The sequence below is a fragment of the Mesocricetus auratus genome, unplaced genomic scaffold, assembly GCF_017639785.1.
Source record: "Mesocricetus auratus isolate SY011 unplaced genomic scaffold, BCM_Maur_2.0 Super-Scaffold_100022, whole genome shotgun sequence".
NCBI classification, from domain to species: domain Eukaryota; kingdom Metazoa; phylum Chordata; class Mammalia; order Rodentia; family Cricetidae; genus Mesocricetus; species Mesocricetus auratus.
Genome location: NW_024429203.1, coordinates 23,293,309 through 23,309,664, shown reverse-complemented (window position 1 = coordinate 23,309,664; position 16,356 = coordinate 23,293,309). Strand labels below are relative to the sequence as shown.

The window sequence follows — 16,356 nt, the reverse complement described above, 5'->3', positions numbered from 1 at the left end:
GTGTGTGTGTGTGTGTGTGTGTGTGTGTGTGTGTGTGTGTGTGTATACACCCATGTGGGTCCGTGAGCACACGTGTGTTATGACATTCTTTCCTGTACACGCTGTGAGCTTTGCCCTTGTATCTGCAGAGTCCCCTCGGGCTCTGTCTTCCCTGCAGTGCTATGCATCAGTCCACTATGGTTCAGAGTGGCTGAGAAAACTGGCTTTGGAATCCTACAGGTCTGGTTCTAGTCCTAAGTCTACCACTAACTACCCAAGACATTCTAACTCCTAAACATATCCGTGTTCTCAACTCTAAAATGGGGATAAAGGCACCAGCATCGTAAGGGACAGAAATGAAACTGGTCTGCCCCTAATCTTACAGAGAGGGCGAAGGTGGCGGTGGAGCCGGTCACAGATCACAGTAGACTAATGCAGATGCATAGTCGGGAGCAAGGAAGGCTTTGGCAGCCTCTCGCCTTCGAGGAGGAGCCTTGGGGTAGTGGGAAAGACCGGGATGGCCCTCCTGGACCCAGCGGGTGACAGATGAAGACTAAGTCTACAGTGACACAGCTTAGAGTGCAGATGGTGGAGCCAGGGTTTGCGGAGGGACGAGCAGGAAGGTGTCTGTTCTGAGAGCCCTTAGTTGCTAGGTAAGGCGTTTGTGTTCTGTCCTGTGGGTAGTGAAGAACCAGCTGAAGGACCGGAGAAGATGGGTGACCTGGCCTTGCACTTGTTTTATTTTTATGTTTATCTTACCTGAATATTCTGCCTTCCTGTGTGCCTGTGTGCTGTGTGTGTTCGCTCACCTGGGACTACAGTCACAGGCAGTTGTAAGCTGTCGTGTGGATGCTGGGAATTGAACCCAAGTCGTCTGGAAGAGCAGCCAGTGCTCTTTAACCACTGGGCCGTCTCTCCAGCCCAGCTCCCTCCTCGGCTCGTTGAGTTTTTAAAAAGTTACTGAAGAGCCAGTGTTGTTCACGCTTGAGTTCTAAGTATATGTCCCAGTTTCTCTGGTGACTGAGGTACAAAGTGTGCTTGAGCTCAGGAGTTCAAGTCCAGCCCAAGGAGGAGAAGATCTCATCTCAGAATCAAAGGAAAAGGTGGGGCATGTTGGCTCAGTTCTCAGGAGGCTGAGGCAAGAGGGTTGCCATGAGTTCAAGGCTTGCCTAGACTCCAAAGTCAATTTAAGGTCAGTCTGAACTACACAGTGTGTTAAAGCAAACCTAGACTATTTATTGAATTTAAAACCAGTTTGGATTATATAGCAAGACTGAAAAACCAAGATGAATCAAGCAAATACTCAAGAAATATGGTATTCCTTTTAGGACGGTGAGGGAATTCAGATAAGCCAACAAGGTTCCAAGGCTGTTTTAGAAAGATGTGCAGAAATGCAGGGTGGATCTGAAGATTGTGAGAGATATGGCAAAGCCCGGCCGGAAGGGGAGAGCCTGGATTCCAGTGATGGCTTGGGGTGGGGGGCAGAGGGCTAGCTGCTCGGTGTCACCAGGCTTTGGGAGCGATTGGCTTCCGGGCTAGGGCATGGAAACTAGAGGATTGGTTTCTGGCTAGCATGCCCGATGACACAAGGGTCCCTGGGTCGGGGAGGGAGGGAGGGAGCTCTAGCCAGAATTCTTCTGGGTTGAGTTGAAGGCAAGCAGGAGCGTGTGATGGTTGCCTTCGCAGAGTCCTGGGTCTTTGGACAGGAGAATCAGCCAGGCTTTGGGTTGAGTTGTGTCCCTCCAGGGCCTGATTGCATCCTGTGGTTTCCTCAGGAGCGCCTGGCTGTACTGGACAGTCAGGCTGGCCAGATCCGGGCCCAAGCAGTGCAGGAGTCTGAGCGTCTGGCCCGGGACAAGAATGCTGCCCTGCAGCTACTACAAAAGGTAACTGGCCTTAGGCCCTGAAAGAGAGACGATGGGTGAGGGGAGATGGGGGGGGGTTGCTGGCGCAGGAGTGGGTGTGGGTCCCCTCTTTTGCTCCCATGGCTCTGAATCCGCTGTTCTGGCCTCCAGGAGAAGGAGAAACTGACGGTGCTTGAAAGGAGATACCACTCGCTCACCGGCGGCAGGCCTTTTCCAAAGACCACCTCGACCCTCAAAGAGGTAACATGACTAGGTTAGCCCCAGTGTTAGGCTCGGGGGATCTGAGAGACTCCAATGTGTACCATCTTCATCCTGGGCGGTTGAGTACGGGTGCTTCAGGGGAGATTTGAAGAAGATGGCCCTGGGGACTGACCTCTGGCACCTCACACTTGGGTGGCTGAGTGTATGTGAGAGGCTCGGGGCCCTAGGAAGCGTGATGGAGAGCTTAGAATTTGGAACCGTTCAGGACGTGTGGACCTCCCTTGAAGAGTAGCATAGGGATGTAGGAATCCTTACCCTGGATGTCCTGGGCTTCTGTCTGAAGCCAGGCTTTCACCTTGGAAGTGGGCCTTGAGTCGAATGGTTCTATCCCAAATCTTCACATCCGGTGTGTGAAATCCAATCAGGAAATGACTGTTTCCTGACTTTTCTTTCCTCTTCTTCTCTGTCTCGTTGCCCACATAGCTTAGGTCCGGGGCAGGGAGCGGGGTTGAGCTGAGCGCTAGGGTGAGTCTCCTCCCGCCCTGTGTCCTCTTGTAGGCTCAGCTACTCATCTCCGAGTCCTCATTGATGGGGCTGGAGACCAAGGCTCTGGGCCTGTCCCCAAGGTCTTCTCAGGCTGGGGCCTCCTCTGTTCCCTTAACCCCTCCTGCTTCCACTCAGCTCTGTCCCAAAGCACAAGAGGTAACCGCAGCTGACTGCCTGCTCTGCCCTCTGCCCGTCTGCCCGCTCACCACACTCCTGCCCCAGCTGCTCCCGGGGAGGGCAGAAGGGCGTGTGGCGTGTCCTCTGGCTGGCAGTTTGAGAGTTTGTGTGAGTGTGCCATCGTGTCGTTTGTGGAATGCCTGGGCAGCCCATACAAAATGACAGCATTCGTCTGTGTTTTCATTTGCATGTAGTCAGCATGCCATTCTCAGTTTTTCACAACACACTGAATTCTCCAGCGCATCTTCCGTTTCTTTGACCCCAGAGGACAGTCTGGCTCTGGGGCTAGATGGGGCACCCCTGGGTAGACAGCCTGAGAATCCTGTGCTTTAGTGAAATCAGCACCCAGGTAATCTCAGGGTATAAGGACAGGTGTCCTCCAGCTCCCAGTGAAATGGGCTGACGTCTCTCCAAGTACTTACCCAGCCCATTTTCCTCCTGGGACAGTTGCTCTCTGCTAATGCCAGGTCTGATTCCCAGAGCTTGTCTTGCTCAGGCCCTAGTGGTATCTCCAGTCCCCTGTTCTGATGAGCGACCCTTGGGGACGTGTTCCCTTTCTGGACAGTGCCATGACAACCACTTAGTGCTGCATGCGTGTGCCCAATGGGGATGCCCACTGTGATAGAGGCGGATGGGGCTCTAGGAGCTGGGTCCTGCCTTTCACCGGGCTTTCAGAAGGCCTTCTCTGGGTGTCCTCACCTGCTCCAGCCCAGGGCCAGCCCACGGATGGCTATGTTGGTTTCGCTTGGGGAAGTGACTAAATGCTATGCCTGTTTCCAAAGTAGAGGTGGAGTGGAGCCTTCCACAGTTAGTTCCGCCTGCCCTTTCAAGCCCACTTTCCGAGTGCCTATTCCACTCTGGATTCTGCGTGGATGTGAAGCGATGACTCCAGCCTGGCATGGAGTGTGGGCTGTGAATACTCAATTGAACCTGTTGACCTCTTCTCTGTCCCCCACCCTGGGCATCCTAGGAGTATGTGAGCCTGGCTGAGGTTCTCCGGCTGTGCTTTCGCTTGGACCCCTATGCTTCTGCTGCCTGCCCCAGCAGGCTTCCCCAGTCCCTGCCTGGCAACGAGGTATCACCCACAGAGTGTGCCCACCTGTGCCCAAGGGCCTCCATTGCCTCTCAGCCTGGGTGGGGGCCAGGGGTAAACAGGGTCTTCAGCTTGGCATTGAGGGTTGAACGTGGTTCCGTTTCTTCCATGGGAACTTGGGAGCTCTCCTCAAGACCTCATGGCCTGGGAGGACAAACCCTGTCTCCTGATCTCCAGGGAGAGACTTCGCCAGGAGTGATCTCCCAGGGCCCTCTCCCAGGCTTGGTCTGTGCTTCCACCTTCCCCTCCCCAGTGGTCAGGGCCACGTCCTGGGTTCTACTCCCATTAACCTATTGTATTCCCTCCTGTGGCTGCCACCTCTCAAGTACGTGACGCTTGAGCAGCTTAAAGTGATGTGGGGCCCCTCACCCGTGCCCCCGACCCCTTCGCCAGGCCTGCCTTCCTGGGCTTCTGCCTCCCGGGACCTGGTTCCCATCACCTGTCTCCCTCCCAGGCTGCCCTGTTCTTCCTTCGCTTCCATCAGGCCTTCATCTGAGGTTGGTGGTCCGTGTGTCCTCGCCACCCCATTCCACGGCTGGTGTTGCCTGTGTGTGTGTTGCCCCTGCTCACTGGACTCTGTTTTAAGCCAGCGGAGGGTCATGGGCTATGCCTGATGCCCGCAGGTGCTGGCTGTTCGGCTGCTGACATAGCACGAGTCCATGTGCTGGAACTTGTGCCTGACTGTCTCTCTTTGCTGTTAGCACAATCAGTGCAACTGGCATCTCACTGTTTTTCTCTTCCTTCTCCTCTGCTCCCCTCTCTCCCTCCCTCTCTCCCTCCCTCCCTCCCTCCCGTTTCCATGACATGGCTTCCCTTTACCTTCTCTCCTTCTTTTTCTTCTTCCTCTTATCTCCATCTCCCCCGCTCCTGTCTTGGCCCCTCCTCTCCATCCTTGCCTTCCCCCTGCCCCTCCAGATGGAGAAGCTGCTGCTCCCTGCTGTAGACTTAGAGCAGTGGTACCAGGAGCTGATGGCCGGGCTGGGGACTGGCCTCGCCGCAGCCTCCCCTCGCTCCTCTCCCCCGCCTCTGCCTGCCAAAGCCTCCCGTCAGCTGCAGGTAACCTTCACTGCCTGTCTTCACCAGGTCCTGTTCCTGTCTGTTCTGAGCACCTGCTGCCAATCCTTCAGGCACAGAGTATACCAGGGGTCAAGGAGTTACCTAGCAGGGCAAGGAGGGGCCTGGAAGCCTGCAGAGGCAGCGAGGGTCTTTTCCTGGACAGCCATCTTGCCATTCCAACACTTTGGGAAGCTGGGGGTGGGGGGGGTTCGGCACCCTAGTCCAAGGGGATTGGGATTGACTGGCCATTGGAAGGGAGTTTTCTCCAGAGCTTTTCACTCAGACTGGGGCCTTGACATGCCCTTGGGTCTGCTGCAGGTGGTACTTGCGTGACCCAGGGAAGCTGCTGGCGTTTTGTTCTCCTGGTCCTCTCAGGGGTGGCACTGGGAGGCAGAAAAGAGGTATACAGGTCATCCAAAGTGACAACTGTAGAAAGTTACCTGTGTGACCACCGTCCCTTCTGTGTCCCAGGCAGTGTGCTGACGGTGGGAGGCATGGGTGCTTGTCTAGTCTGCCACCGGATTTTGCCCCACTGATGCGCCCCTGTGCCTGTAATTCCGCCTTCACTCATTCCTCCTCGAGGGAGCTGTACCTCTGAGGCTGTGACCTCAGCTAACATCCTGGGGTCCCTTCCGGAGGATTTGATTCATGTAACATATGGCGTACCTCTATTGGGTGCCCAGCTGGCTGGAGACTTTGACACCTTTTGATGCATTGAATCTTCACCACAGGCCTTTGAAGTAGATGGGGTTAGCGTTCATTGTACAGATCACAGGCTGAGGCGTGGGGGAAAATACGGTGATCCCCCCGGAGCCACTCAGCTGGGAAGCAGTGTGGAGACTCAGCACTCCTGACTCCAAAGACCAGATTTGCCGCACATCGGCACCGCGCACCGCGATGGTGTTAGGCCGTTACTCAGCCCAGCTCTGCCCTTTCCTTTACAGATGGAAAAGCCCAGATGCAGGGCAGAGAGGTGTGTGACTCAAGGCCGCACAGCCTGTTAATGGGCTCCACTCCCGTCTCCTCCACATCTGTGTCCAGCTGACACTAACTTCTCCCATGGGTCAGTTTATAGGTCCTTCCTCAGATCCAGGCCTGGGCTGGCCCAGGAGGCTCAACCTTGTCCGATGGAGCCAGAAGGCCTCAGAGGCGCTGTGCCAGGGTAGTGCCTTGGATCACAGCTGACCTAGGTGCCATGAAGTGGTAGCCAGTGGGGAAGCTGGGTGTTCACTGGGCAGTATCTTTCCCTTCTAGGTTTACCGCTCCAAGATGGATGGTGAGGCCACCAGCCCTCTGCCCCGGACCCGTAGTGGCCCTCTCCCTTCCTCCTCGGGCTCTTCATCATCCTCGTCACAGCTCAGCGTGGCTACCCTGGGTCGTAGTCCATCACCAAAGGTCTGAGGACATGTGTGGCGTTGGGGATGGAGACAGCCGTGCTGGGCAGAGGCTAAGGCTGTCCACGCAGACGTTAGGGGAGGGGTGGGGTCTGCTGAGCCCACTACTAGCACTCCTACATTCCTGCAGACTGCCCTGCTAGCCCAGAACGGCACCAGCAGCCTTCCTCGCAACCTGGCAGCCACGCTGCAGGACATTGAGACCAAGCGCCAGCTGGCCCTACAGCAGAAGGGTAAGTGGCTGTGATGCCAGCCTGCCCCTGCCTCCATTCCCGGCAGATCCTCTTGTCACCTCAGGCGTGCCCAGCCCACTCACAGGTGTTTCCTGTCACTGGGATCTGGGCAGGAGCAGAAAAGAATCAGATCATAAAGATCTTCTGGGAGTTTTCAGACGACCCCAGGACAGGGAGCAAAGGGTCTGAGGGCTTGTGACAACTTAGAGGGCCCGGCCAATAAAGGGAAGTTCGTGTTGCCCACGTAAGGCAGACATTAGAAGCAGTGGGGTGGGCGTGATGGTGATGACCTCCAGAAATGGTACCCTGAGACACTGGCTCTTCAGACAGGAGTCCTGTGGCTGTGTGTGTCTCAGCTGTTTGAAAGTCCATGCCTGTGCCTCTCTCTCCTCTTATCCCCTCTGTCTCTCTCCTGCACCCTCTGCCCTGGGCCCCCCCACACCAGTCGAGTTACTTCCTGCCGAGCCCCTCCCACCCGACGACCCAGCAGGTAGAGCATTGGTTGCCGAGGGCATCGCTTTGGCCATGCAGCCCGTGTAGCATGCGTGGTGTGGCCTGCCCAGGCTCTGCTGCCAGCCGGCGTACCGCCGCCCGCACCCCTCCTCAGGGCCTCGCTTGCCTAGGGTGCCTGGCTGGCTCCCCTTACCTCCCTGTTGCCCTCAGCTGCTCTCCAGCCTCCTTGCCTTCCCTCCTGCTCTGGCTGTACTCGAGCTTCTGCTTTGCTAGGGGCCTGCACTGTCTGGGGCGGTGGGGGCGGTTCCCGCCAGCTCCCCTCCTCCTTCCCCGGCAGACATGGTGTGTACATGGGTCCTGCTCATCTGCGCAGGCCTCAGTAGAGAGCTCGGACAGCTGGCTAGCATGCCGCCTGGGCACCACCGAGGATAGTCGTGGTGCCCTATGCATGCTCAGAATGTAACAAGCGGCCCAAAGTCAGGCTGCAGATATGGCCTACACAACTACAGGCCGCTGGCCTGGAGATGCGGCAGCTGTGGGGCAGGTGCTGCTCTGCGTCAGCCTCTTCCTGCTTGCCTCCTCTCTCTGTCTGTGCTGTCCCAGTGTTCCCTCCCGTGGTTGAGTGAGGAGCCCGCTCTGAATCCCTCTGTCCCCTCCTGCAGGACACCAGGTGATCGAGGAGCAGCGGCGGCGACTGGCTGAGTTGAAGCAAAAAGCAGCCGCAGAGGCCCAATGCCAATGGGATGCCTTGCATGGTGCAGCACCCTTTGCAGCAGGCCCGTCCGGCTTCCCCGCACTCATGCACCATTCCATCCTGCACCACCTGCCCGCCGGCAGGGAGCGTGGCGAGGAGGGTGAACACGCGTATGACACCCTGAGCCTGGAGAGCTCAGACAGCATGGAGACCAGCATCTCTACAGGGGGCAACTCAGCATGTTCCCCTGACAACATGTCCAGGTGCCTCCTCTCCTTCCAGCCCTCTGCTGTGCCAGGCGCCCTTAGGCTTGCGTGACAAGCTCTCTCCCCCTTCCCTCCCTCCCCAGTGCCAGTGGTCTGGACATGGGCAAGATCGAGGAGATGGAGAAGATGCTAAAGGAAGCTCATGCGGAGAAGAGCCGGCTCATGGAGTCCAGGGTGAGGCTGGCTGGAGCCAGGAGGCAGCAGGTGGTGAGCACGGAGCTGCCTTGCGCCTGCCGATGCCTGCACTGTACCCCAAGCCCTTCCACACACATTAGCTACACAATGAGAGTTCGCCTTTCTCAGGTGTGGGCAAGCTACAGTGTCCCCACCCTGCAGAACACGAGCATTCTCACTGTGTCTAACCATGGGTTCCCTAAGGGGAGTCTCAGCCTTGTGCCCCATCCTGTGGACCTTGTGGGAACCTAGGTAGGGGGACATTCTCCTTGGGGATAGTTAGGAAAAGAAGAAAGTGGGGTTGAGGTACAGGACCAAAAGAAAAAGAAAGTCAGGTATCTAAGGGTAGTGGTGTTGGCTGGGGAATCTGTCTCAAAAACAAAAACCAAGCAAGCTACAACAAACCCCCTCTCGTCTCTTGAGAACCAACCAGTAAGTGGAACAGAGGGATCGCAGAGGCTTAAAAAAGAGGGGGAATTGACCATATGGATGGAGGACCACCTAGAAAGGGTGTCTCAGTGTTAGTTATATCAAATTAAGGCAGATTTATAAAGCTCTCTTGGAGGGAAAGTTGGAGATTATGCTAAGTTTTGAGCTATAACAAAAACTAGTACAGGGGTCTCTACTGATTAAGACAGACAAAATTCAATTGTGACCTTAATTAATCTCCATTAACTTTTTGCCCATGGAGTTTTTGAAATTCAACAATGAATGTTACATGTCGAATTGTTTTTATAATTTTTATTTTATGTGCATTGGTGTTTTGCCTGATGTTTGTCGGTGTGAAGGGTATCTGGACTCCTGCATCTGGAGTTGTAGGCAGTAGTGAGCTGCCATGTGGGTGCTGGGAATTGAACCCAGGTCGTCTGAAAGAGCAGCCAGTGCTCTTAACTACTGAGCCATCTCCCTAGCCCATACATGTGGAATTTTAAAGAGCCTTATTAAGTCAGTGATTAGGAAAGGCCTGTATGTAACAGCTGTCAAAAACGGTGGTTAACTAACACACGTTCTAGGAATTCAGATAAAATTGTAAGAGCCTGGGACTGGAGAGGTAGCTCGTTGCTCTTGCAGGACCAGAGTCTGCTTCCTAAAATTCACATCACAGTTGCCTATGATCCAGGTCCTAGGCATCTAACACCCTTTTCTAGCCTCTGTGAACAAACACCTGCATATGCATGATAAGCACACACGTGCACAGATACATGCGGGGGTGGGGAGTGGGGGGATATAAACATAAAATCATTTTAAGTTATAACCAGGTGTGATAGTGCATGCCTTTAATCCCAGAACTTGGGAGGCAGAGGTAGGTGGGTCTCTGTGAGTTAGAGGCTAGCCTGGTCTACTCGAGCCAAAGTAACATAAGACCCTATCTCAATAAGGGAAAGCTATGCAAGACCTTTATTGAGTGCTAGTTTTGTGCTGGAATCTGACGGCATATCTAACTTGTTTGGATTTTTACCCCACCCCCGGAAGCAGACATGTTGAAGCCCATTTTTCTAATGAGGTAGCTGAGGCTTAGAGAGTGTCAGGGATTTTGTAGGGTTGCAGCCCGCAGAGCAATGACAGAGTCAGTGTCTGAAGTGTTTATCCTTAGCCAGGAGGGGGTGGCCTTTGAGAACATGCTTGCTCAGCCAGGCTGCTGCCCAGGGCTGGTGCCTCTGTAGCTCTGTCCAGGCTTGCGGGCACTGACCTGGCTTTTGGGGCAGGAGCGGGAGATGGAGCTTCGCAGGCAGGCCCTGGAGGAGGAGCGGCGGAGGCGGGAGCAGGTGGAAAGGAGGCTGCAGAGCGAGAGCGCCCGGAGGCAGCAGCTGGTGGAGAAGGAAGTCAAGCTGCGCGAGAAACAGTTTTCCCAGGTGAGTGGTTGGCTTGGTGCGAAATAGGACCCTCTGCTGGGCTGTGGCGTCTGTTCTCCAAAAGGATGACTGTGGGCTTAGCACAGGCAGCATTCCACCTGGAACTCAGTGGCCATGGAAAGCAGACCCAGTAGGGTTTGTTGAAGTGTGCGTGCGTGCGTGCGTGCGTGTTGGGGTGGGTGGGGTGTGAGGCTGTCTCAGGCCTCCTGCATATCTCTGAAATCAGTAGGATCTGAAGAAGAGTTCATTTAAACAACCATTAAAAAGTCATATAGAGAGACAGAGACAAAGACATGGGAATCTGGATACGCCTTCAGAGTTGACAGGAGCTGACTGCTAAAAGCCAGGGTGGCTGCCTTGGCCTCTCCAGGGCCTTGTTCAGCTTTGTGAGTCGGTGCTACATCTCCTGCTACTGCCCATCTTGAATGTGGCACTCCTCTGTCTCAACCCTCCTCACCTCACAAGGCCTTTAGGCTTCAGTCTCTTATCGCCTGTGGACAGCCTTACTCTAATGTTTAGTTTAGATCTCTGAGAGACACTGGCTTCTCCTCAGGCAGAAATCTCTCATTGCTCAAAACCAGACCTTATCCGGGAGATCTGAGCAGGGAGAAGGAGAAAGGGGCCGGGCAAGAACATCTGCCTGTGTGCCTGCCTGGTCCCAGACCCTGTGAGAACTGTAGAACTCAGCCAATGATGGCGCACACCTTTAATCCCAGCACTCTGGAGACAGGGGCAGGCGGATCTCTGTGAGTTTGAGGCCAGCCTGGTCTACAGAGTGAGTTCCAGGACAGCCAGAGCTGCACTCATACCCTGTCTTGAAAAACCAACCAGCAAAACAAACAGCAACAACAATAAAACCCCCATACAATTAGAGAGAAAGAAAAAGCACTGCAGGACTGGAGAAACAGCTCTGTTGTTAAGAGCGTTCACTGCTTTTGCAAAGGAAACAGGTTTTGGTTCCCAGCAACCACGCCGCCGGCACAAATGGCTGTGACTCTGGTTCCGGGGCGTCGGGGCCTCCTGGCGTCTGGGCATGCCCCTGTGTGGTACACATGCATACAGAGGATCTTTCTGGGCCCAGCCCCAACACCTCTCAGATTTGCCTCTCCAGCCTCCATCTTTGAGGCCAGGGCCTGGTAGGAGAGAGAACCATCTTTGCTTGTTATTAGTTTTTGTTTTTTTGAGGCAGGGTTTCTCCATGTAGCCCAGGCTGGCCTGGAACTCATTCTGTAGACCAGGCTGGCCTTGAACTCAAAGAGATCTGTCTGCCTCTGCCTCACTACCCAGCAGCATTTTAATGTTTTTCTGGAAAAGCAAGAGTAGAAACATACTCCAGTTAATGGAGAATTTCCATTAAACAGATGAAGTAGACCTTAGTGGTTGTCTAGTTTTAAGTCTTGATATTAAATATACAGAAACTAGATGATTATAACACAAACAGATCACTAAGCAGGTCTCTGTTTTATTCATTCTTTCTTTTTTTTTTTTTAAAAAAAGGAAGTTCCCCTGCCTCTCTTTTAATTGTATTATGTACTTAGTAAATATATGTGTGGGTGTGGGTGTACAGAGGTCAAAGGGCAACTTGTGAGGTTCTCTCTCCTACTGTGTGGGTCCCAGGAATCGAATCCAGGTCATCAGATTTGGCAGCAGGCTCCTTCACCCACTGAACCCTCTTGTGGGCTCTGTTTATTTGTCTTTTGATGCCGGGATGAGAGCCTGGGCCTGCGCATGCCTGGGAGGTGCCTCTCCGCTGAGCTGCATTCCAGTCATAGAGCACAGATCTCCCACAGGCCCTGCCCCCTCCCCCCCCCCCCCAACATGTTCACCTCTAGCCTCTTGTTCATCCTGTTAGGAGGGAGAGGAGGGGCAAGAGGAGGACAGCAGTGACTGTGTCCTCGTCACTGGTGGGAGAAGGCAAGGAGCTGATCGAGTCAGCACGGGCGTGCCAGGTCTCCACGCTGGTCCCGAGTCCTGTGAGGCCAGTGACAGCCACAGGAGTCAAGAGGGGGTGATGGGAGGTGGTGTTGGTGGGGTTCGGGATTAAAGCGGAGGAACAAGAATGAGGGAACAGGGAGAAAAAGAGAGAGAGCTGCCACGCCTGCCCTTTGTCTCCAGGCACGACCTCTCACACGCTATCTGCCCAACCGGAAGGAGGACTTTGACTTGAAGACCCACATAGAGTCATCAGGCCACGGGGTGGACACCTGCCTGCATGTGGTGCTGAGCAGCAAGGTGCCAGCCGCCGGGGGCGGGGGCGGGGGGGGGGAGCAGCAAGGTGCCAGGGGCGGGGGAGGTGCCAGCCCTTCAGGACTCAGCCACGGCACGGGGGGGAGGGATGGGGGGCAGGGACACGTGGGGGGCGACTTGGAATTGTGACCTCAGTCTGTCCTCGTGTCTGGCCTGAGGTGTTGGGGGTGGCGTCTGCCGGTGCAGACAGAGGCGATGGCCTGTGCTAACGGAGCTGCTTGGGGAGAAAGGCTCAGGCTCCGTGTTTGTATAGCTGTTCAGCGTTGCTTCCCTCCAGGTCTGCCGCGGCTACTTGATCAAGATGGGCGGGAAGATCAAGTCGTGGAAGAAGCGCTGGTTTGTCTTCGATCGGCTCAAGCGCACTCTTTCCTACTATGTGGGTGAGTTCCCACAGCCTGTCCTCGGCCCGGTCAGGGCTGGCGCCCCTGGGCTCCAGCAGCTGGGATGGCTGCTCTGCTAGAAGGAGACCAAGCTTCCAAGTAGAGGGCCAGAGGCTCTGGAAATGTACAGAGTGTACCTGGTTCCCATCCATCCATCCATCCATCATCCATCCATCCATCCATCATCCATCCACTCATCCATCCATCCATCCACTCATCCATCCATCCATCCACTCATCCATCCATCCATCCACTCATCCATCCATCATCCATCCACTCATCCATCCATCCATCCACTCATCCATCCATCATCCATCCACTCATCCATCCATCCATCCACTCATCCATCCATCCATCCACTCATCCATCCATCCATCCACTCATCCATCCATCCATCCATCCACTCATCCATCCATCCATCCAATCATGTATTCATTCACTCTGTGGTGTTGTGGAACATTTAATAAACTCCAGTTCTTGGAGTTAGGCTCTGGTGACAAAAAATGCCTATGCTTTCTCCCTGGGTGCATACTGTCAGGAAGGCAGATGCCAAGCAGAGAGCAAAAATAAATACAGTGAGTGGGTTTGCTGACAGGGAAACACCCAGACACTGGATGCAACCAATAGGCTGGGAACTATCCCTTGGTCTCCCTGAGAGACTCCAGGACTCTAGGAACCAGGGACCTCTCTCTGCTCCTCCTCTCCCTCACCCAGTCTCTAGCATAGACTCCTATCCCCAGAACACCTTTACTTGGAGCACAAGGTGCTGTGTGGCCCTCTAGCACGGGCTAGCCTGTGTGGTGATCATCTGAGCGGCTTCCTGTGCCCAGCGTCAGCTCGCTATGCATTGTGGGCTGGCTGTCTCTGCTTCACAGTGAACCTTTCTGGAACATCGCTGGTCACATTAGCAGAGAGACAAGAGAGCTTTGCAGGGCTTTGCATTGACAGTGAGTGCCTCAGCCGGGAAGTAGCATGCGCCACACCTGCCTACCGGTCACTCAGCCCCCCCACCTACAAAGCTGGAAGGGAGGGAGGGCTGCAGGGTCAGGAATGCCCAGACCCAGTGCCTTGCTTGTCCCCTCTCACCTTTTACCCACGTGGGAAGCCATCCCTGATCACCCTGGGTCCTGGGTGTGGAGAGACGGAAGCCTAGGTGTAGCTAGGCTAGGGCTTGTCTGCCCGGGAGGCAGAGCTCCATTTCAGACATGTTGGGGCTGAGGTGCATCCAGCGAGGTCCAGAGGGAAGGCTAGGTTGTGAGGGAGACCCTAGCTGAACGTCTTGGAGGAATAGTTACAGCAAATGCAAGCCACTTGTATGATCACTACTCTAGATGCATGACTCATCTAACTTTTGCTAGAAGCACTATATTTACAGCTACTTATGTGTAAGGAAAAGGGGACTCGGGGAGCCTAATTGTCCAACGTCTCACAGCAGCCACGAGACAGAGCAGAGGGGAGCGACAGCCACTCGTAGGGAAGAGGCAGGAAGACACCGGCAGAGGCAGAAGGGCAGGAAGTGGGTTGCTGGCTCTGACTGCGTGCCAGGTGCTGGGCTGGCACTTGGCAAATGTGATCTCGCTTCATGTCTGTGAAACAAAAGGAGGCCACGTTTGGGCGGGCAGCGGAAACGGAGAAGGAAGCAGGCCAAGGGAACAGGCATTTGTAAGCCCAAGGTGTCGCCAGCAGTGATAGATACTTCCAGAAGGCCAAGAATGATGTGGCCCAAAAGCCATTTAACTCTGAGACTCAGATTTGTGGAGAGGCGGCTTTCCACCACGCAAGGAGGCAGAAGCCAGATTGTGCAAGACCAAGGATAGGCGGGTGTGGCAGAAGTGTGGGCAGGAGCCTGTGACTATTTCCAGTGAAAGAAGGAGGGGGTGGCTGGAAGCCGGCCAGGTTTCCTGTGTCAGAGGAAGAAATGTTAGACGTGTGTAGGGCTTCACCAGGACCTGGATGTGGCTTGCTTGTTGGGCCTGCACCCTCCTCCTTCCTGCAGGGAATCACAACAGAGACGAACCTGGGTAAACCCTGGACGCCTCACCTTACCTCGGTCCACCCTCTGCAGCACTCCAGCAGCCATTCCTGTCTGCTGTGTGACATCAGCCCTGAGTGCAATGCTGTGGTGACAGATGCCGTGTTGTGTGCCAGGCTCTGCTGGATGCTCTGACGGTGCTCTCGCCTTTCACACGCTGACACCCTCAGATGTGGCAGGGTACTCCTGGGCTCCCAGTCACACTGGCAAGCCACTAGGCTGTGTGCCTGTACCTTCCTGGCAGAAGGATTTGTGATTGCCTTTTAGATGCTAGTACCCACGACTTGTCACTCTTCGATGACTGAGCACCTGTTGTGTGCCTGGCACATAGCAGTTGCTGTTGGAGGAGGACAGGTGTAGAAAACAGGTTTAGGCTCAGTGTGTCGCACTGTGCTGAGGATTTGGGACTGTGTGTTGGGGTGGTCTGCAGTGGGTCTTGATGGTTGGTTAGGAGTTGGCCAAGGACGGGAGTGGGAAGAGGGGGGCTGCCGAGGGGACAGTGAGATGCTCGGCTGACTCTACAGAACCTGGAGGAGGCAGTGAGGCAGGCTGGAGGGATGCGTTGTCACCAGTCTGTGCCAAGACACAGAGGTAGCTGGATCCAAAGAGGAGCTTCCAGGAAAGGCTGTGCGCTGAAGCCGTGGCTTGCTCTTGCCTCAGCATCAGGGCAGAGGAGTAGCAGGGCTGGAGGCTGGGGCAGGACCAGGCTGGAGCAGGGGACTGGACCTGAAGTAACCTAGAGTGTGGGAAGGGACCCATGGGAGGAGCTTCCCAACAGCTGTCCTTCTGAGCTCAGTGGTTAGCATTTCATCTCCTGCAGGACTCATGTTGGTGGCTGAAGGTGTTGGTTGCACCATCTGATCAGTGGTTGTTGTTGTTGTTTGAATAGTAAGACACTGACTGTCGTGTAGCCCAGGTTGGCCTCAAGTTCCCTGTGTGGTCAGAAGTGGTTTTGAATTCCTCTTGCCTGGGTTTCTCAAATGCTGGGATTTTTAGGTGTGCACACGCTCCAGTGAACAATATTCTTAGCCCCTTTCATATACAAACAGTAGCAGCTAAGTAATACATTGTCCTGTTTACCTTAAGGTGTCTTAGCGGTCTTTCAAATACATCTGCAACTGTATACTTAACACTTGGTGCGTTTTATGGACCAATTCCCCCACCTATACCTATATCAAATGTTTCTTGGGGTTGGAGAGATGGCTTAGTGGGTGGAGCACGTATGACCCAAGCACAAGGATCTGAGCATAAACTCTGTATATGCCATGCTGCCCCAGCACTGTGAGAGACGGAGACAGGAAGACTGCTGGGGTTTACCGGCTACCGCCCAGCTCCAGGTTCAGTGAGAGACCCTGTCTCAAGGGAATATGACAGAAAGTGACATCCTTCTCTGGCTTCTGGAATGTGCACAGGCATGCAGTCCTCACACGTGTGCCTGTACAACACACACAAATCTGTATCATATTAACAGCAGTGATGTAGTAATTACACCACATGGCACATTCTGATTTGTTAACCCATCTCCACTTGAGGGATAGTTAGTGTTTGTAAAAAGCTGCTGGGCGGTGGTGGTGCACGCCTCTGATCCCAGAACTCCGGCAGAGGCAGGTGGATCTCTGAGTTGGAAGCCAACCTGTTCTACAGAGTGAGTTTCAGGACAGCCAGGACTACACAGAGAAACCCTGTCTCTGAAAACAAAAGGTTGTGATGACC

At 54.6% G+C, this 16,356-nt stretch overlaps 1 protein-coding gene across 12 annotated transcripts in view; it reads left to right on the top strand.

Moving 5' to 3' along the window:
* Positions 1–16,356, top strand: part of Phldb1 (pleckstrin homology like domain family B member 1) — a 47,654-nt gene that overhangs the window by 28,093 nt on the left and 3,205 nt on the right. For 5 of the 12 annotated variants that reach the window (XM_040730147.1, XM_040730146.1, XM_040730149.1 and 2 more), the window contains 14 exons: positions 1,755–1,865; positions 1,995–2,084; positions 2,604–2,747; positions 3,739–3,843; positions 4,188–4,358; positions 4,777–4,917; positions 6,172–6,312; positions 6,442–6,544; positions 6,990–7,034; positions 7,660–7,954; positions 8,041–8,164; positions 9,838–9,984; positions 12,100–12,216; positions 12,509–12,611. In XM_040730147.1, coding sequence (XP_040586081.1) covers positions 1,755–1,865; positions 1,995–2,084; positions 2,604–2,747; positions 3,739–3,843; positions 4,188–4,358; positions 4,777–4,917; positions 6,172–6,312; positions 6,442–6,544; positions 6,990–7,034; positions 7,660–7,954; positions 8,041–8,164; positions 9,838–9,984; positions 12,100–12,216; positions 12,509–12,611 — 1,837 coding nt within the window. The remainder of the gene's footprint in view (positions 1–1,754; positions 1,866–1,994; positions 2,085–2,603; positions 2,748–3,738; positions 3,844–4,187; positions 4,359–4,776; positions 4,918–6,171; positions 6,313–6,441; positions 6,545–6,989; positions 7,035–7,659; positions 7,955–8,040; positions 8,165–9,837; positions 9,985–12,099; positions 12,217–12,508; positions 12,612–16,356) is intronic. The other 7 variants (XM_040730155.1, XM_040730154.1, XM_040730145.1 and 4 more) reach the window with 6 other exon arrangements.